The sequence below is a fragment of the Mauremys mutica genome, chromosome 7, assembly GCF_020497125.1.
Source record: "Mauremys mutica isolate MM-2020 ecotype Southern chromosome 7, ASM2049712v1, whole genome shotgun sequence".
Taxonomy (NCBI): Eukaryota; Metazoa; Chordata; order Testudines; family Geoemydidae; genus Mauremys; species Mauremys mutica.
In genome coordinates this window covers 17,825,633-17,847,556 of record NC_059078.1, presented here as the reverse complement: position 1 = coordinate 17,847,556, position 21,924 = coordinate 17,825,633, and the positions used below count along the sequence as shown (strand labels likewise).

The following is a 21,924-nucleotide window of genomic DNA, read 5'->3' as shown; positions in this document are numbered from 1 at the left end:
AAATATCCAGAATCTATAGACTTCAGCCCTAGTCACAAAGCACCTGTCAAAATATGTGACTAGTTCTAATAGGGCTATTCACTTGCTTAATGATAAGCACATGTTTAAGTGCTTTGCTTAATCAGGGCCTTTACTGCTCATGTCTAACCTCTTCCTTCAATGTTAGTGTTCAAAAATGCTAAGGATTCAGCAGAACCTGAAGAAACGGGTTATATCTAGGGGTGGGTGACATTCAAATTGGCCTATTTCTACTAAGATGTGCCTACGGTATGCACATTTTCCCAGCAATGTAGGTTTGTGTCAGTAGGCTTAGGAAATTCATTGTTGTGTCATATTTTTTTAATGTATAAAATGGCCATTCCTGTCAAAATGTTACATACAGCAAAGTCTGTGAGGCAGAGGGTATATGTGTGCAAGCCCCCCACACGATGGAAGCGATTTCCACGGACCGTTACACAAAATGAAAACGCTGAATTTTGCCCGGTTCTAGCGTACATGCCATTGACACAGGCTGCCTCTTACAAAGACAGTTGCAAGCAAGGCTGCAAAAGGCTTGGTCCAGCCCCCCCTGAAGTCCATAGGCATGAATGGGCATTGGATTTGTCCCCAGGTCCCAATTCAAAAAGGTAGGTAAGGATATGCTTAACCTTAGACACACAAATATTCCCATAGGAGCCAATGTGACTACTTATGTTCTTAAAGTTAGGCATGCACTTAAGTACCTTGCTGAATTGGGGCCAGTTAGCACAATTATAAGAGCCTTTGGGAGTGATTCCTAGCACACGTCAGTGGTTCCTTTTCTTAGTGTTTCCTCTTCTTTTCTTCTTCCTTATCCCCCTATTTTTTTTTAAAAATCTCTATATAGCTTTTCTTCTCCTCTTTCCTAACTTTCTTTTACATCAAGTGCTGCTGCTGATACGTTTATAATAAATGTCTTCCTTTTTTCTGTCCAATAAATGTGTGCTATATAATATGTCTCTCAACCTAAATGGGTCGGGAAAATGTCTACATCTGAAAACCACTCAAAAACAAAATGCTGTAAAATGAGCAAGCCTTGTACTTACTGTTCTGGCCCACGAGCTTACTAAGTAGAAAGTTGAAAGGTTACTAAGTAGAAAGAAGTAGAAAGGTTGACTCAGCCAAGAAGTCTCTCTGGACTCTCTACTGCAGTAAAACAGAAAGCCTGTTTGATTTCCCTTGATTTCCCTTCCCACGCTAAAGTATTCTGAGTGACTTTCTGCAGCAGGTGGCATTGCACATGTCATAGGGCCTTTGAATGCCCTGGAAGGTTTCAGTGCCATATAACTCACTGTTTATGTGATATGAGAGCATCTTCCTTCCTTAACAAATGAGAGGCTGCCTGTCACTTTTGCTCAGCTGGGAGCTGAAAGTTTACATGGAAATCTTTCTCAAATGCACATGCCAAAGAAATGGATAGAAAAGGAATTCTTATTCTAGAGGTTCACAATTCACTGGCCTGCCCCAGTTATAAAGTGATGCAGTTATGATTACATCCGTTAAAACCTCTCTGTTACAGCTGGTTGAAATATTTTTTATAAATGGACGCTTCGAAATTTGCCGAGAGAGTTTTGTTCCACTGGGTTTCAATACAGATCATTCGTCATTGTCTTGTTTGGATTAAAAAAATCTTTTATTTTTACTTTTTCTAAAATTTAATTTAAATCACCCCCATCCTTAAGCAAAACAACGAAAACTGACCACCGCAAATGATAACAAAGAATAAAACAATATTTTCTTCAAAGAATGGAAAACTTGGAGAAAATCAAAATGTTTTCTGCAGTATTTCCATGTTTGAAATATGGCCAATAGTCACAGAAAAGTGTTTGAACAAAAAATATTGACCAGCTTTTGTGTTTCAGAGTGATAAGCAAACTTCAGCGCGGTTCACAGTTTGACTAAGCACCCAAACATTAGGCAATTCATTTCGGGTACATCTACCGAGGCAATGAGCCTCCCAGCTTGGATCAACAGACTCGAGCTCACGGAGCTTGCACTACTGTGCTAAAATTAGTGCTGTAGATTGTTGCTGCTTGGGCTGTTTTTAGAGTGCTAGCACAAACCCTGCTAACCTGAGTCTGTTGTCTTGAGCTGGGAGGGCTCGCTGCGGTGGCTGTGTAAGACATACCCCTAGAGTAGAAATCTCTCTTAGATCCAGCTGGGATAGGGAATTTCCTAGGAGTGCCTGTTCTCACAAAAACTCTGGTCTTTATTGCTTCTGTTTGGATCAGAAATGGCCTGGAAGTCACTTTTCCTGTAACGCTTTAGATAGAACCTGGGACAGCAGAGGTACCCAATAAAAAAAAGAAAGCTGGGGGTGGGGAGGATGGGATAAGATAACTGAGTAAAGGCTCTGCTCAGGTTCAGTCTAGTTCTCTGGTTGGGCCATGGAAAAGTGCTTTAGCTGTAGTGAAGGTTCAGGGAATAGTGGGGGTCACATATGAACCAGTGTGCTCATCTGCATTCCCAGCACTGTGGCCACACTATGTCCCTGAAGTCACACTTCATTAAAAAAAATAGGTCAGCTTCTAATACAGTATGTTGGCTTTAATGGTGTGCATAGAGGGATAAATACTGTCCTGAATTAGCGTGCTCAGGCAAAACTCGCATTTAAAGTCAATGGCAGTTTGACGTGAGTAAAAACAGAGCAAGGATTGAGTGAAAGACTAAGGGCATGTCTACACTTGAAATGCTACTGCAGCACCACCGCACCTGTTCAGTGTAGACACTACGTACGCCGATGGGAGGAGTTCTCAAGCTAGTGTAGATAGTCCACTTCCCCAAGAGGTGATAGCTAGGTCAACAGATCTAATGTTGACCTAGGGCTGTCTACACTGGGCGTTGGGTCAGTTTAACTACGGCACTCAGGGATGAGATTTTTTCACACCCCTTAGGTGATACAGCTAAACCAACTTAATTTTCTAGTATACACCAAGCTTAAGTAAGGGCCTCAGGATTAGGCCCATAAAGCGGTAAAGAAAATTAAAACAGAAGTAGGATAGGAAAGCTGAAAAACTGCTCTGTTTTCAAGTCCCTGTATTGACTAAATCCTTTGGGAAATACAGTAGCAGTTTAGAGATCAAATGTATAAATACTGGTAATAAAGATGTAGCCATGGAAATAGCTCCCGTTTCAATTAGATACAGAATTTAATGCATGCGCTGAATTTCTCCATGCACATTCTACATTTACAGGCATAAATGGGCATTTGTACACACAGAGTGCACAATTTTGGTAGTCATGTTTCTATGGTTGGTTGTTAGTGTCAAATTATAAATCAGATCTGTCGGGATACAAAGGTTTTTCCCCCCCCTTACATGTCAGGCTATTAGATCTGGATAAAAGTCCATGCTTTGCTATGTTGTTTAGCCACTAGAGCCCTTCAGGCAAGTGCCTGACCATAAAACTCTACCATGTATTCTTGTGTTCCAGAAATGGAGAACTCCGCAGAAAGAGTGCACCAGATCCAGCAAATCATCATTACTCTGCCCCGAGCTGTCATTGTTGTCATGAGATACCTCTTTGCTTTCCTCAATCAGTGAGTCTGTTTTATCTGGTTCTTATTTAACTCAGCTGCTAGCTCCCCTCCTTTCCAGCGACCTCCCTTTTCTGGTCAAGTCAAATGCTGACAGGCACTTTGGTGGTTAGTATTTTGCTATCTGCTCTGGCTTAATGTCTTTCCTTGGCATGACTGCATGAACTCTCTGTAGGGCTGGGTTTTGGAGCCAACATTAGACAGGTCAGAACTTTACCTGTGGGTTGCTTGTGTTTGCAGCTTGTCACAGTACAGTGATGAGAACATGATGGATCCCTACAACCTGGCCATCTGCTTTGGACCAACTTTGATGCACATTCCAGACGGGCAGGATCCGGTGTCCTGCCAAGCCCATGTAAATGAGGTCATCAAAACCATCATCATAAATCACGAGGGCATCTTCCCCAACCACAGAGAGCTGGAAGGACCTGTGTACGAGAAATGCATGACTGGAGGGGAAGAGTATTGGTAAGAAGTGGGTGATTGAAATAAGCAACTTCAGTATTCTAAACAGGGCCAGACTTCTCTCCCTAGCTTCATCTTTTTCCATCGTAAGCCAAGAGTGAGTCTGAGACACTGCAGGGCTACTAGTTGGTGCCTGATGAACAAGGGGTTAACTTCGTTCACATGAGTTCAGGGAAATGGCGTATAAAAGCAGCTCTTTAAGAGACTGGGATGGGCAGAATGCCCTTGGGAAATCTGGGCCAAGCATTCAGCCTTCCAGGTCGGGGGTAAACCCCAGGTGGGAATTCATTCCGTTTTGTCAGTGTTACTTCTTCCTGTTATAAACATCATGGATCTGATTCTCAGCTGGTGTAAATTTGATGTAAATTGGAACAACTGACTGAGGGGGGAGGGATAGCTCAGTGGTTTGAGCATTGGCCTGCTAAACCCAGGGTTGTGAGTTCAATCCTTGAGGGGGCCACTTAGGGATCTGGGGCAAAAATTGGTCCTGCTAGTGAAGGCAGGGGGCTGGACTCAATGACCTTTCGAGGTCCCTTCCAGTTCTAGGAGATTGATTGGTAATTTCACTGGAAGGACATTGGTTTACGTGAGCTGAGGATCTGGCTTTATCCCTGCTACCACATCCTTATCTTTGTTACAAATGCAGTAGAACCCCTGTTTGAAAACTCACTGGGGACTGAGGAGTTCATAAAATCACAAACTTCATGAAATAGAACATCTCAGAATTACAGGCGGTGCAATGCATAAGTTGCAGAATGGTGCACTGCAGCATTTTCTTCATGTCCTTCAAACCACTGCAAAGCAACTTCCAGTGTATTGACGGCTTTGGGCTGTGGAGGGATGTCGACTTGTTCTTCATCAACATCACTTCCCACACCCTCATTGAGAAAATGGTTTGTGGAACTGGTCATTTGTACGTTTGGGGGTTTTAAAATCGAGGTTCTGCTGTAACACTGTAGATTAGTAAAACAAAGAGAATTTTACAAATCTGCTTTGCTTTTCTGTAGCAGCTTGGTTATGTTTTGCATTTCTCTCAGCTTCACTAGTGACAATGGACTAGTCTGCTTATGGTCAATTTCCCTTTCCAGTCCTCCCGCATTAGTTCAGTGCCGCAAAGCATTACGAAAGCTTCAGGACAACGGTTGGGTTTTTTTCTAAAAATGTATTAGCATTTATGCTAAACAAAAATTCTCTAAGTCTAAGACTTCATGGAAGGTTGTTAATACAGAAGCTGAATTTTAGGTCAGTTGTTGTGACCAAATTTCTCCTGAATTGGGAATTTTGATCGAAGTCCCATAGTTCTCAGTTGTTACGCATACAAAAGTTCCATGACTCAAGATTATGGAGTCAGTGTTTGGCTTGGGACCCATCTCGCTAGATGTCTTGTTTGGTCCTTCTCTTGTGAATGTTAAAAAGAAACACTTGCTTCAATGGGAGTTTTCACTTCAGAGTTCTGCTTATCAGAAATGGGGAATGGGCAAGATTTACTGCACAGGTCGTTTCTGCTGCAGAAATAGCCCCTTTAATAATCACAGTTGAGAGGAAACTATAAGACATAACCCCATGCTCAAACAAGGATCTCAGTAATCGATACTCAGGAATTTTGGGGGTGCTTGAAATCCAAACCTGGATTCAGATCTGAATTTTTACAGTGAGTCAGTGTCTTTATAATGGGCTCAACCAAAATTCCAGATCAAAATCCCTGAAGTTCAAGGTGTTTAAAGCTTTCATTCATCCTGTGATTTGCACCTGCTGTCACCATGAATGCCTGTACAATGAGTGTGTGAAATGATACCACTGGACTGAGTGGGTGAACGGAGAATTTGTTTTGCCCCTGCTTTGCACAGATGTAAGTGATGACACGAGGTGCAGGACAGTGGAGATTCAGGCCCTGCATCTGAAGTTCATAGAATGAGAGTCTCTGGTTCTGAGAGCAAGTTCAGAGGTGTACCATGATTTTAAAACAAACTAAGGGTGAAATCCTGGCCCCTTTGACGTCAAAGGCACAACTCACATGGACTTCAGTGGCATCAGGATTTTGCCCCAAGAACTTGTTTTACTGTGTAATCTGCAAGTAGAATCTAATTCTTCTCTTTTAAACTACATTTGTATCCTTTTTTTTTTTTTCAACTGTTCAATGTTAGCGACAGCCCCCACAGCGAGCCAGGCACCATTGATGAAGTGGACCATGACAACGGCACAGAGCCGCACACCAGCGACGACGGTGAGTGTAGACATAAACAGCGGAAAATTGAGTCTGAGTAGGAAGAGCCAGGGGAAAGCAATGTGTATTTTGCTCCTAATCAAATTAGCTCGGACTACCATATGGCTGTTGAGGGGGGAAGACGTTGCAATGTGTCTGACAGTGCATGTGCATATTAATGACCACTCCTTTAGAGGGATCTAATCAACATAGACCACCCCCCGGGGGGAAGGTGGGGATTACAGGAAGCCACAGGCTACATTTCAGTCTCATTCTGTGGTATTGTGAGAGCTTTAAAACAATGCGTCCAGAACTGCCCCTTATACTCCTGTTAATCCCGACAGTGAGCTCTTTTCTTTTTAATTTGGAATTGAGGGGACCAGGCTGGCTTGTGGTCCCGGCTTTTACAATACTGTCACCACCTGATGGATAGGTGAGCGGGGGTGCAAGAGACGTGCTGTGTGAAAGTGACCGACAAGTGCAGCCTAGGGCAGCGGGGAGGGCCTGTTGTGTTTGGGACCCCCTTCCTGTTCACCTCCACGTTCTTGTGCATACCACAGGAAGAGTAATGAATTTCAAGGGACCGATCCAAAGCCGCCTGGAATCAATGGGAGTCTTTCAATTGGCGTCAGCGGGCTGTGGGTCACACCCACCCGGTGGCTCTACGCTGAGCAGAAACCTTAGCCAAAATGGTGCCGTTTTTATTCAAAACATCTGCTCCCTCTGTTTATTCACAGTCAGGTCTGCTTTCCTTAGTGACATGAATAAAGCTGAACTTCGTCTGACTCCTTTCAGACGTATGGAGCTGAGGCAGCAATGATGGGAGGTGCTGGATTCTGTTCTGGCAACAGGCTTGTTAACTAAATTCTGCATGTGGGGCCTAGTTATGCCCTCAGCAAAATCGCTACAATCAGCGGAGATTGCGATGAGGGCAGAACCTTTCGTTTCTAGTTGTGATGCACAAACCAGAGAGAGCCCAGTTTGCTTTCCATATCCAGGTTGCATTTGCAGCTGTGGCTTTTTGGAAAAGTGATTGTAAACTGAACAAGTTTGTTTTGGGATTATTGAGCGATGATAAAGCCAGAATCCCAGGTGCCTTTTTAATTGAGTTACTCTGCAGAGTGAAGGTGCACTTTAAAATCTGCCTGATGCACTGCTATGCACACCTGTTGTCTCCTTTCTTTATTGTTTCCATTGATTTCTTCTACTGCTGTAAAACCCCCCAATGCCTTTCTGACACTTGATGTGGAAATGGCAGAAGTGGCCCTAATTGGTGGTCTGTAAAAAGGTGGCACAAGGGGTGGGAAGGAGATAATTCAGATGATTGAAAATGGGTCTTTAACGAAAAATGCACTCTACGTTTTTCAGTGTTAGCAGCAAGCTGGAGCTAACGTGACTCAAAGGTGAAGGAGAGCAAGCTGCCATTTAGCCAATTTTATGCTTGGATGGTCACATTAATAGTTCTGATTGGAGTTTCCGGGTGATTAACTGTGATGCAAGTGTGGAGAAGAAGAGCGGCTTTATTTTATGAATTTACATGCTCGGTCTCTCACTTTACCCCCATGCACACTCCCTGCTGAGAAGCTCAATATTTTATCAGGGCTCTGAAAGCTCCTCTGATAGCTTCTCCTATTATGTTTCTCCAGTCAGCTTCCTCCATTGATCTGCCTCCCCTGTAATAGCCCCAAATGTCACATCATTTGTACCGAGCGAAAATATGTATCTTAGGGTGACCGATCTAGCACAAAGGAACATCTCAGACAATGGTGCACTGTGTCACAAGAGAGAGAAGATCGGGGAGTTTGTCAATATCTTGCAGATTCCCCCCTCCCCAGCACTGCCCGCCTCATTCATACTTTGTTTCTAAGCAGAAGGGTAGGTCTGATCCTGATTACCAGCAGGTGCTGAGCCTGCAATTCAAAGAGGCAGCAGATGGAATGAAGGAAGTTTCCATAGTCTAATGAGAATGGGGCAGATATGAAAGATCAAGGTTAATTTGCCCTATTTAGCTTTGCTGCTGCCCCGTCAATCCCCATTTTTCTGCATTGCAGGTGGGGCTTGAAAACGAGGCAGCTGTCTGAGAAAACCGAGCTACATAAACTGTTCTCTTGCTGGCACCCACGGATGGCCTTGATAGTGGGCAGAGTGGTGCACACCGCTGCCTAAATCCAATAATTTGCATTTAACATGAATCTGATAAACTGTGCAGTCTAGCACGCTCACAATCCTGAGGGAGGTGTCGTCTCTGCCTTGCTATTGCAAAACCAGCTTTTCAGGAGAGTTGCTGCTCTGATTTTTCAAGTGCTCAGCATCCACAATTGGAACCAGATTTTCAAAAGAGCGCTGCTACTTGTCAGGCACCTAAATAAAAGATGGCTTTTCAAAAGTGCTCAGCACCCAGCTCCTCCCATTGAGACACTCTGGGCCAGATTTTCAGAATCGCTCAGTGCGCTGACTGCTGCACGTTTTGGAAACCTGGCCACTTAATTTTGGTGCTCTAATGGCAGCTGAGCACTTTTGAAAATCTGGCCTGTAGATGCTGATTCTGAAATATCTGATGAATGGCAGCGCTCAGATTGGAAGGGGTGGGGTGTGGCAGAGTAGTGTGGGAGTCTAGAGAAGTGATTTGATGATGGATGATGGGTATCAGCATAGCTCAGGTTTTGTATTCTCTGTCCCGATGGGAATCCTCCGAGAGTATTTGATACCATTAATAATTCAGACCGAACTGCCTCCAGAATAAAGAAAAGGGGGGGGGAAATCTAATCTGAAGCAGTAGCCAAGCGGTGATTTGATCCCAGGATGTGGGTGAAATTTATAGTGTCCCCCAACTAGGAAGAACCGGAATCCATAACCAAAAAAAAAAGACTTTATAAATATGGGTGGCCATGAATAAATATGGTGGTACAGCTGGGAATATCACTTACATGCAATGAAATTTTAATTACTTCCCATTTGCTTTGTAGCTTTTCTTGGTTTCCTCTTGTGTGGGAGTCTGGGAAACCAATGAGAATTTAGCAATCCTAGAAGGATGGACGGTACTTAGTAAAGTGTTGTCAGGAAGCATGGAGAGTAGTATCAAAGTCTTGTGGGTGAGAGGCATCTGATGGGGCTCAGGTGATTTCTGAGGAGAACGTACCTATATTTGCTTTGTTTTCTCTCTCTTTTTCAGAAGTGGAACAGATTGAAGCAATAGCGAAGTTTGACTACATTGGCCGGTCCCTGCGAGAGCTCTCCTTTAAGAAAGGAGCCTCGCTCCTCTTGTACCATCGTGCATCGGAGGACTGGTGGGAAGGGCGCCATAACGGTGTGGATGGTCTCATACCACATCAGTACATAGTTGTACAAGACATGTGAGTGGGCAGTTCAAGTGGGGCAAGAATGTCAAAATTGTGTCTACAGTTAGGCTTCTATAGCCTTATTTAGCCACCTAAATGAATGGCCTGATTTCTCAAAAGTGCTGTGCACTTCACTGATAGCTTGTGGGCTGCCTACACGTCTCTGATTTCCAAGCTGTTTTGTGAAAGAAACGAAGGCCTGTTGACTTCAGTGTGAGCCATTGGGTCTGCACACACTCTTGAAAATCTGCCCATTTATTTAAGTGCCTAAAATATGGGCGTAGGTGAGCCGGGTGTCAAGCTTATACAGATGGTGAAACTGAGGCAGAGGGGTCTAGTGTTGGAGCCAGAATTAGATCTCAGGAATTCCTGGCTCCTGGTCCTGTGCTCTAACCATTAATCCAGGCCTCTTAAGCAAGAAAATTGTAATCTTCACTCACTGGATGAACTGTAGTGGTTTTTTTTTCTCCCCTTAATTTGTGTTGGGAGTTTGGTGCAAAATTTTCAGAAACATCTCATTCCCATTTTTAAAAGTGACTCTGGCATTTAGGAGCCCACGTCTCATTGAAAGTCAACGAGCCACTCCTAAGTGCCCAAGTCACTTTTGAAAATGGGACTTGGGAGGCTCATAAGTCACTTGGCAACTTTTTAAAATGTCCTTTTATTTGTTTTAAAAGTTCTTCCCATCGTTGATTGCAAATAAATTTTCTCTTCTTACCTTTGTTCTTTGCTTGAGTGGCAATTATTAATCTACTGCATGTCTCTTTCAGCACTGTATTATTGAATACATACATGAAAGAGCTGAGCCAGCAATATAGGCAGACAATTTCTGACATGTACTGTTACATTATTTTGCATCCAATAATTCTTTGAACAATAAATTAGAGCACTTTTTTTTCATTAGGTGAACTGTTAACCAGACAGTATTGGGGGCTAATTTATCTGCACAGCATAATAAATACAAATCAGGATATGTAACCATGGACATGATGGAGCTGACTTTTACAATTAAATCTGCTCCCAGCATAGATATGCTCTGTGGGGTTTGAAATGGGATGAAGCCTGAAAAAAATCCTAGTAAATATTTACAGTATTTTTGTCCATCAACTGACATTTATTTTTTGCTGTAAAGACTGAAACAAATCTGCATGTGGACACCTTTGCAGGGCATTTCCTCTCCAAAAAATAAGATGGGCAGGATTTGCAAGGATGGGCTCCTTGGGGCCTTTATCAGAAACTTGGGGCTCAGTCCTGGCGGGTGCTGGGTTCCTTTTGCAACGTGACTGCAGTGGGAGCTGAAGATTCTCAGCACTTTGCAGCATCGGGCCCTAGAGGACAGCCAGGGTGCTTATTTCTCCCAGGAGTGCTTGGCAGTCCCTCGGGTGCACAGGCCTTTCTGCAACTTACACAGCCTTCATCACGCTCTTTTGTTTTAATGACACCCTCCCATTCCCCCACTTTCAAGTGATGATTAAACGTTAAACTAAAACCAGTCCAGTTCTGAACCTTGTTCCAGCCCCTTTGCACCACTCCTGTCAGATTCTCTGAGCTGGGAATTCCCCTGGTGCACAGAGGTTACCTGCGCAGCGTAGAGCAGGCGCAGGCAGGTTTTTGCCAGTCCCTCCTTGGATACCCTGGCACAGGGATATGTCAGAGGCAAGAGGATGCGGGCTGCTCCAGTTATTGAGACCACAGAGTGGCTATAGGCATCTGAGGAAAAAGCCACAATGACTGTTCTAACTTACATTGGGGGTGGGCTCTGGATACAGGAGGTGTTTAGATAACACTGTAGTTAAAGTGCTAGCAGCCATTGTACAGTAGAACAGTGGAGCTGGGTGGGAAATTTTAGGGAAGCAGTTAATGCAGACACCGCAGGCATGTTACATACAGAGCTCCCCTGGTGGCAGGGGAAACAAAAGAGCATTTGTGGTTTGCCTGTCCCCAAGCCTGTTAAAGTCTTTCCACCAGCTTAATGGACTTTGGATCAAGCCATAAACAGTCAGTGACTATCAGATATTTCAGAGGGACACAGAACATCCAGGGACCTTGTCCCAAGCTCCAAGTTTTAGCCTTCCACTGCACCCTCAGCTGCTGGTGGCCAAAGATGTGAAAGACCTGGGGCCTCTGCTCATGTCACGTTACCAGCTGAGCCTTTCAGGAGGGTTAGGCTTTCTTACCATGAAGCGCTCTTCTGCCTACCAGAGCAATTAGGCTGCCTGTCCGCTCCCCAACACTGCTCCCTAGTTTCATAAGTAACTAGTGTGAAGATATTTTTTTGTCTCCTTGCCAAGTTTCTAGTTGGTCACGTGTACCTTTCTCCTGTTACTGGCTCAGACGCTGCTTCTCGTTCAAGAATACAACAGCACCTAAGTAATTAGTAAAGCTCCAAGAGGTTTGAAACACATCAGTCATTTGCTCCATAAAAGAACAAAGTTGAGCAGTCCAGACTCATTTAGATCCTCAGCAGATGTAACTTGGCCCTGCACCATTGACTTGTATCTTTGAGGCTTACACTGCATTTAGATGGCCATTAATCCAAGGATCCAAGCGCCCCTGACAAACATTCACTCATTCTGTCTCACCGTGCCCCTGTAGAATAGGTACTGTCCCTAGGATTGCATTATAAACAGGTAAATTGAAGCACAGGGAGATTTGTAGAGATAGACCTGAGCCACGAAGCTTAGAGTCAAACTTTCCCTAATTTTAGGGGAGTTTGGATCTTGGGCTCGGGTTCAGCTCACTGTTAATTTTGGGTCTGGTTTCAGGGGGTTCAGGCCAAGATTTTGGCTGGGGCCACTTCTAGTTTAGGGACTTGCCCCGGGTGACACAATGAATCAGTGGCAGATCCAAGACTAGGACTCATGAGTTGTGATTCCCGACCTCCTTTTCTTCCACTAGTCCCCAGTCTCTCCTTGTTGGGTGCTAATGAATGTTGTTCCCCCCCCCGGTTCGAGTGGATGCATAAGGATTCCAAAGGTATGAAAATGCTAAGAGGCCACACTCTTCTTTCATGTGTGAGGCACTCAGTTATCTGCCTGCCTGATATGGAGTTTCATTTTTCATAGGGATGATGCATTCTCCGACAGTTTGAGTCAGAAGGCAGACAGCGAGGCAAGCAGTGGACCCTTGCTGGATGATAAAGCTTCATCAAAGAATGACATCCAGTCTCCGACAGATCATATTCCAGACTATGGATTTGGGGGAGTAATGGGCCGGTAGGGCAATTGATCCACTTTGGTATGAAAGCACGGGTGGCCTTGTACTGTGAAAGATAAATCGATTGTGAGACACCATTTAGGGCAGGATAATTAGAATGTCATGATTCAGTGAGAACCAGAGAACAACTTGTACCATTTATGCCACATTTAAACTAGAAGGGAGCCAAATAGATCCATCAATTCAAACAGCCTCCAAAATATTATGGTTGCCACTTCTTGGCACTCTCCAAAATTTGTAGCACTCCTGTTGGCTGGGTTTTCTCATGATGAAAGATCTGTGTTTTGACTTGATATGGGCTTTCAGAGCTCATCCACTGGGGATTTCGCAGCATGCAATAAAATCTGAAATGCCAGATAATGATCTTATTCAATTGCCTTTCAATGAATTCTTTGCAGAGTAAGGTTGAGATCCGATGGCGCAGCCATCCCTCGTCGTCGGAGTGGAGGGGACACCCATAGCCCCCCAAGAGGGATGGGTCCTGGTATAGACACGCCTCCTCGAGCAGCAGCATGTCCTAGCAGCCCCCACAAAATACCACTCAACAGAGGCAGGATTGAGAGCCCTGAGAAGCGCAGAATGGCCACGTTTGGCAGCGCTGGCAGCATCAATTATCCAGACAGGAAGGCCTTGTCTGATGGCCACCCACTGAGATCGACCTCTGGGTCTACTCGGCACAGTAGTCTTGGAGATCAGAAATCTCTGGAAGCAGAAGCACTTGCGGAGGTAAGAGGGCTGTGAGATGGCTCTGTGCTGTGGAGACTGGAGATACAGTACAGAGTGCCTTCCATCTCAAAGCCCTTTACGATTACCTAGAGGAATCTCTTCACCAACCACTGAATTGCAGCCACCTGTGGGATGAAATGCGGTGGTTGTTCATGGACAGGACAGGAAGTACAGAGGAATACTGTCTCTATTTAGAACTTCAGGGGGGATTTAAAGAGACAGAACGTAGTTACCCCAGTAAGAATTTGGTTGAGATCTCTCCTAACAGCCCTGCTTTTGGAAAACACACCTTAGGTTTGTTAGTAACCATATGTGGCCAGGATCTCCCATTTTCTGTCTATTTCAAAAAATGTTCTCTCCAGCGACTCAGTGCCCCCTAGCAGTATGTTACACGGTGGGTTCAGTATAGATTAATTACTGCTTCATAATTTACCAGCAACGCATCCTGAAGTACTCTTAATTTTTAACGGATGCCTCTCATCCAAGTACCAACCAGGCTACACATAGCCCGGGAGACCTGTTGAAATCAGAAGCTAAGGTCCTTCAGCTGCAGACCCAACTCACAACACTGGCAACTCTACCTCACAGAATTCATACCAGAGTCAGGGCACAAAATTGCAAGGTGCTTTGGGCTCTTTCGTGGGCCACTGATACACAGATACATACAAGATCAGAGAGTGTTATTTGTGATCCAAACATCATAACAGAGGCCCTGATGCCGCCTTCCACTTCGTGTAGCTATTGACTCCTGTGAAAGTAGGCGTAAAACTGTGCCATTCTCCACTGAGAGTAGAGAATCTGGAGTTTACCTCTGCTTTACACACGTGTCAGTGATGGCACACAATGCAAGGCAGTGGAATGTCAGGCACATTGTGCCTTTGGATTCGAGGAAGTTGGCATGCTGGGCAGTCTTTCAGAAGAATTGGTTGGTGTGAATGGGGGAACATTTTCTCTCTCTGGACTCTGCCTCCTCCCTCTGTGCAGGTTGGTGGTTGAGCTGCTCAGAGATTTTATGTAGCTGCTTGGTTTTGAGGTAGCGCTTCTTGAGCTTTTCACACCTCAGTCTCTTCTGTGGGGGAGTGTTGTTCCTTTGTTGCTCATTGTTACTATGGCACTTTTGCTACACCACGCCTAAGTCATGTGTCTGCTTTATTTTTAAAGGTATATGCCATACTTTTGTTCTCAATAATGGATTTGTTGTAAATACCATTATTCCAGACCTGCTTTTTCTCAGGAAAATAGGGACTCCTTTTGTATCCCAGGCAGCTGGTCCAGTTCACCATTCAAAGCAGTGAACCATGTAAAACGTTATTATCCCACGTAGGCCAGGGAGAGCTCTTTGTTCGATGCTTCACAAATCACTACCATGAGAACTGGCCCTTTCCCACCTGAGCCTATTATTCCCAATGTAGGAAGAAATGCCAGCGGCGAGAGCATAACCTCTATAGCCTGCGGTAGCTTAAGTGAAAAGCAGAGCCTTCCACGTAAATGCTCTGGAGTCTGACTCAGCTGTGCCTTGTGCCACCTTTGCACTCCCCAGAGCCCACTTCAGCCTCTGGAGTAAGTTAGAGCAGTTCAGGGCTGCTCTCTCCTACCAGCATTTTCCCACTGGGGTCACATCGGCATGTGCTGGTGTATTTTCAACCTGGGAATATTTCTAGTTGTTTGTTTGCTGGTCCTGGCAAACGAAAAAGTCCAGTATATTTAAAGAATTGTTAGTCTTATTTCCTCTTCCACCACTGGATTTTCTTTGTTTACTTCCTGCATTGCTGTTTGTTTGTACTGGGCAACCAATCTGCCTCTGTCAGTTTCACACTCTGCTTTTCATGCACTAGCTCATGGTAGTGGCACCCGACTTGCAAACACTGCTGGGGGGCAGGATATATCGCAGCTAAGAACAGGCCAAAATATAAAATGGTTTTCTGAGTCTTTTTTTAAAATCTGGGACAGATCCTCAACTGATATAAATCAGTAATTCCAACAAAATCAACGGAGCAATGTCAGTTTACACCAGCTTAGGATCTGGCCCTGTGAAAATATTGCTAATTTTGTAAATCTTTTATATTTAAGAAAACCTAGCTGTGTCCTAACCTGGCTGATAGTGAACTTTTGACTCCCTCTTGTTGATGATAATACTTCGAACACTATCCAAAGATCACAAAACACTTTACAAACATTAGATAATTAAGACTTACTACACATCTGTAAAAGTAGATACAGCAAGGGATATGTCTCCCATCAGTGAAATGCAGCCATCTCTAGAGTAGAGCTTGGTAGCTGCTGAGAGACACAACAACGCTATATGATAACTTAGGTCAGAGAATGGAGAACAATGTTGTATCAAACAAACTGCATAGGGGAGGTAGGCAAAAATTAATTCCCCCACCTGGAATTTCACTTGATTCTGAGGGTTAACTTTACATGGTATTATGGGGCGTTTAGGACTTGCTGCCTTTTGAAATCATTGCCAGAACTCCCATTGATGTCAAAGATGCAGGATTTCAAAGATGCATGGTGCTTACCTGTGGTCGGGACCTGGGTTTTACATCTTCTTTCAGAGCCAGCTCCTTCTGTAGAGGCCAGCTCATAAGAGGTAGTGAGCACCAGCAACTCATGTCAGTGCAGTTGCAGAAGCTCAGCAGTTCTCAGGATTTAAGGGCATATGGCCATAGGGAGGCAGAAAACAACTGCACTGATGCTGAGATGGGTAAAGCTCCACTGGATGGCAGAGTGAAGTGCGGGTAATGCTAAAATGCAGGGATGCTGATGACACTTTTGCTTATCGCATTGACAGGACATTGAGAAGACCATGAGCACCGCTCTGAATGAGCTGCGTGAGCTCGAGAGACAGAACACTGTGAAGCAGGCCCCTGATGTTGTCCTTGATACCCTGGAGCCAATGAAGACTCCTCAGGGGGGCTCTGTCAACTCAGAACCTGCCAGCCCACTTCACACCATCATGATCCGAGACCCTGATGCCGCCATGAGACGCAGCAGTAGCTCCACCACTGAAATGATGACTACTTTTAAACCAGCCCTCTCAGCCCGGCTTGCTGGGGCTCAGCTTAGGCCTCCACCCATGAGACCCGTCAGACCGGTGGTTCAACACCGATCAAGCAGTAGTAGCAGTTCAGGAATGGGCAGTCCTGCAGTGACGCCTACAGAGAAGATTTACCCCAATAGCTCCTCGGATAAATCAGGCACCATGTAGCTCTGCAGCAAGGGATTCTTAGTTGAGGGGCGAAAAAAAGTCAATATCTGGATATTTTTTGGGTGGAAATTGCAATTCTGCAGTCTCGTTCTTTAAAAGGAAAAGAAGGAAAAATTACACCCTGAAGAAAACTTCAGTAGGGAAGCCAGTGCATAGGCCTGAGGCCTAATGATTCTATTATAGATACACACATCCATGCAGAAACATTTTACCAAGATTGCAGTAAAACTGTATGTCAGAATAAGATGGCTGTCCTGCGTATTGTCACTGGAGAATATATAATCTGTGTAGAAGTATATATAAAGTGTACAAAGTTCAATACTTTTTTTTTTTTTTTTTAGATTTACCTCAGAAACTTGCCCTGAAATTTCCTCTCTAGAATTGTTTGGTTGATTTTAATTTTTTTGAGAATACTTGTGTGTGCGCGTGCGTGTGTGGAGCAACTGAGCATCAAGCAATACAAGATCAATCCTGGAATTTCTATTCTGCAGTAGTTGGCATTTAAAAAGAAGAGAAGACATGCTGTTTTTTGCTCAACTGTTGGCCTACAGAGAAGAAATTGAAATGCATCTAGTGACCGTTCTCAGCAATCTGGGTGGATTTCTTTTTCTTTGCATTCAGTCCTAAGATTTCTTCATTTCACCTCTGAATCTTGCGGCTGTTACCTAGCCAGTAGGTTGTACAGAATATGATACGGCCAAATGAAACATTTTATTCCTTTAGTTCATATATAGGGATAAAGTGTATAAATATCTACTCCACGACCATAGCACAGTGTTAGGTGTGTACAAAAAGAAACCACAAAACTTGGGTTGTTTTGAAGATTTCCAAACCAACAAGGACTAGTAAGAGACCTGTGGTAAAAAATAAATAGGCTAACTTATAAAGTATTGAAATGTTTCATTTCCTCTTCTCCCCTGGCCTTTTATTAACTGACATCTTAACAAATTGGGACTAAACAGGCAAGGAGGCTTTGAAAAGATAACATTCCTTTATTTAAAGTTGCACATCAGTACACAGGGGTCTTGATTCAGATTGTCTTCGTGCATGAAAAGCATGAGCCATATTTGACCATATCAGACGCATAACTGATCTGATGGGGTGATATTTTGCACTTTCTGTACTGTACTATATAATACAGAAGTTTGAGTTTATGCAAAAGAAGTTATATTTTATTTTTCCTCTGAACATTTAACCTAGAGAAAAATATGCAGAAAGAACTAGGGGTTGCATGATACTTCTTGTCTGATAACTAAGTCTCTTCTCTAATTACTGAATACAAGACACTCCATGTTTCTTTTTTCATTTTTGGTTTACTTCTTGACCAGCTTTTCATAGAGTGGACCTGTGGTTTAATTTTGTTTTTTTCCATACAATCATGTCATCTGAACATGAAACAGGTCTTGATGAGTCTCACTCAAACTCCGGACAGATGCTGTACTAGCATTTTTCACACCTTAATTCCTTTCCCTTAATCTGATTTCTGCTGCAGTAGCTGTCGTTGAGCAAAATGAGTGAACAAACTTTGCTGCCTTGTTGGGAGTTCAGATTAACATTCAGCTTCTTTCAGCATCCCATGGCATGTTTTTTAAGTTCTTTTGCTTTTCTATCTGACACCTCAGAGCCACCACCGAACGCAGAATCCTTCACATCTCCAGATGAACAATCCAATATTTCTGTCAGAGAATGTACATATGGAAAAGACCAATGGGGTGATCTAGCCCTTTGAATCTTATCATGTTAGCACCTCTCATTTGGGAATCCAATCCGTAACTTACCCATGCGCATAAAACAATTGGAAGCCTATGATCTGTGCAAGGTAACATTTACTTGACTGGATATAGAGGAATCTTAACACAAATCCAATGGAACTGATTAGGTGTTCGTTCTTATTCTGTGTCCAGTGCACAAGCATGTTTCACTTCCACATATCCTCTCCTCTTAACTGTCTCTTGCCTGTTCTAGTCTGTTATATATTGCTGTACTTGCTTAAATGCTGGAAAGTAACTGTTAAAATGTAAACTGTAAAAAGAAAATAGGTTAAAATTAGATGAAAGCCAATGCCACTCACCAAATCTTTGCACTTAGTAGATAGCTCAATGTAAAAGATAATAAAATAAGAACAAAAACACAAACCTAACCTTTCAGTGTACAGTGTGTGTGTGGGGGAAAGTACTGTATGTAGTGATTCTATTGTTCCTCAATATAGTATTATAAGAGGAAATGGTGTTTACGTACTTGTCTATTAACATTGTTGACATTTGTAATTACCACAATTACTTCATATTGATGATGATTTTTCATCACGATTTCCCCTCCCCCTTTCCTAACCCTGAGGTCATTGCCTTTGTCATTATGGGCAGCAGATGTTCAAACGGTCTGTCAGTCTGTTCTAGTAATGAACCAGCAAATGTGCTTTTAGGGGCACTGAAAAAGCCCCTATTTGGCACAATTGTTGTATAATCATTGCCAGTAATTTTTTCCACTTAGTTCCTGGAGAACACTCACTTTGGTAGTCTGACTTTTTTTATATATATATTTTCAACAATGACTTAATAGCAAAACCATCTTTATTTCCTGCCCCCCCCACTTTAAAAGATATGGTACAAATTCCAGTGTCTTTTGCATTAAATTATTGCCTTTTATTTTTGCTTTTTTTAAATGCTTGTTTTCTTATCTTTAAGTGCCTTTTGAGCACCAGAACAAATGCTTGGAATTAATGTACTTGGAGCTGTATACAGATCATGATTTCTTATGTACCGTTATGTTGTGCTGTGGGTGTATTGCTTTTCAAGTCCTTTAAAAAAGACATTTTATTAAATTTAAAGAAAGAATTATGCCTTTTTAATATTGCAGTCCAATTGCAGTTTGGGGCAACTACTGTAAATTAAAAAAATATGTATTTTTCTGTAGTTCAGCACAGCACAAAATTAAACCACTTGCGTTGTGCTGTACGAGCATCGTAACTGGAACCTACTCATAGGTTTTGAGTAACTTAATCTTGATTATTTTTACTTCTATAGACTGTAGCCTTCAATATGATCTCAGTTCTGTTCACTTAAGGATACTGTGAAATTTAGAGTTTACAAATTGGTCAAAGCAGCAGCTGGAAGTGCTCGCCTGGAAGGATCATTTTCTCTTGTTTCAAGTGAAAACTGTCCCACCCATTTGATTATAATATGGAGACATCAGCAGAGAGCCCAAGACTCTATGATGGGCCAGGAAAGGGCCCTCTTTAAAGAGAAGTTGATTCTCTGCTGTGCAGAGAAAATTCAAAAGTCTCAAATCAGCTCTCTGTTGCTCTGAGTCTTTGCCTCCTCCACAAAATAACCTGCTTTTGCTCTATCAAAACTACTTCTGTTAACTCCCGGAAGTAGGTAGTCACCAGTGTAGCCATTCCTTTGGCCTGTCTCCCCAGTGGCTCAGTGAAGCAGTCTTTCTGTTGACCCATTAATGCATTTAACGGTGCCGACTTTAAAGCAATTGCACCCACGCTGATATTAGTTCTGTATAGATGCTCCTAAGTGACCATTGTAGTTGTGCCAGTCCCTTTAATGATAATGACAGTGCACTTTTCTTCCTTAGACTGAAGTATACCTGATAGATTCTTTTTGTAAATCCTGGATTGTATTATTTACTAGCAGTGTTGCAGTTTTCACAGTATGTCAGTAGACCTCCTGATTCTGATCTGCTTCTGAGTGGCTGTTTTTTGTTTATGCCAGAAAACCTTAGAAACTGCCTTGTATAATGATTGTTGTCCCTCCTATGGATATTGTCTCTGTAATGTATGATAAAATGCCATTCGGTTAGAATGTCTGACTGGATCCTCTGTCATGTATGCTGATGATGCCATGTAGATCAAGCCACTGGTTGGATGTGGACTCATCCTGTTGAATAAAACTGCTTAACTTTTCTCAAATATTAGTCATGATTTCAAAACACCTGGAATATAAACACTGTGCTCGGGTAAATGACTATCCTCAGGGCATATATGACTTACTAGGCATTTATTTGATACATTAGTAACAAACAACAAGGATGTTACAGTAGTGTCCAAAGACCTCAGTGAGGACTGGGCCCGTGTGCTGAGCCCTGCACAAAATCCAAGATGGGCAATGAGTTTGAAATCTTTGAAGACAACCGACTTATAAAGCTGGGAGGGAAAACACAAAAATAAATACAACTTTTATGTACAAATATACTTTTTGCTTTTCATTTTCACCCTTCCCTTTCCAACCTGATGACAGGTTTCTTCATAGCAGAAGTAAGCCTTGAGAAGGGATTTAAAGGAGCAGAGGGTATGGTCTTGCTATGAATTATTGTGTGCGCATGGTGTATATTAATTTACAGTGTATTCATTATTACATTCAAGAGGCTGTCTCTCTTTAGGGGTATCATTCTTGTTAGCCATTTGGTTCAGAACAATTGATAGCCCAGTACCATGTCTTCAGGTTTGATTGTATTACACTGAACCCGAACACCATTCGGGGTGGGTTGAGCTCATGGACTAGGAATACAGAAGAGGGTTTGCTATCTCTATGGTAGGAAAATAAATGAGAGGCTGGGTGCGTGAATTGTTTGTGTTGCGAGGAGAAGGAAAGACTAGAACTGAAAACTGCTGCCACTTTACTGTGTTTGGCAGCAAAGATGAGCCCAGCTGGCTAAATTAACTCAGAGTCCTACTGAGCAGGCAGATAGCAGCCAGTGTGTAAGCCAGGCGCTTGTACTGACGGAATGCCATCGCTGCAGTAGCATGGAACGTTGGCCAGGAATATTGTATCAAACTGCACTGTTGTGAATACCATTGAACAGGGCTGTTTGGGGCTAGACCTAAGTAATGGCTAATTAGCAATGAGCCACTGGTGACTAGCCAGTCATCAGTACAGGAACAGACTGTGGGACTGTCCCAGTCAGCACATGGGGCAACAATTAATTTTCTACTTGTATTTAAAATTAAAGGTCTATTCCTCCCAGATAGAATTCAACTGATGTCAGTGATTGAGGCCTAAAATGTTTAAAGTGGCATTTTTATCTGGCAAGACTAGCTGTTGAAAGAGATGAAACAGCCTCCTTTAGACCATGGCATGTGGGTAAAATGCGAAGAGAAGAAACATTTGTGCCAGAATCTCAGCTGGTGTAAACTGGCATCTCTCCACTGATGTGAACGAAGCTCTGCTGATTTATATCAGCTACGGATCTGTCCTAACTAAGC

General features: G+C 43.2%; 1 protein-coding gene across 2 annotated transcripts in view; it reads left to right on the top strand.

The window, feature by feature from the left end:
* SRGAP3 (SLIT-ROBO Rho GTPase activating protein 3) overlaps nt 1–20,622 on the top strand; it is a 211,642-nt gene extending 191,020 nt beyond the window's left edge. For both annotated transcript variants that reach the window (XM_045025281.1, XM_045025280.1), the window contains exons 16-22: nt 3,451–3,556; nt 3,794–4,021; nt 6,163–6,242; nt 9,394–9,574; nt 12,625–12,774; nt 13,174–13,501; nt 16,296–20,622. In XM_045025281.1, the coding sequence (XP_044881216.1) occupies nt 3,451–3,556; nt 3,794–4,021; nt 6,163–6,242; nt 9,394–9,574; nt 12,625–12,774; nt 13,174–13,501; nt 16,296–16,712 (1,490 nt within the window). In that variant the 3' untranslated portion in view covers nt 16,713–20,622. The remainder of the gene's footprint in view (nt 1–3,450; nt 3,557–3,793; nt 4,022–6,162; nt 6,243–9,393; nt 9,575–12,624; nt 12,775–13,173; nt 13,502–16,295) is intronic.
* Nucleotides 20,623–21,924: the final 1,302 nt, after the last annotated feature.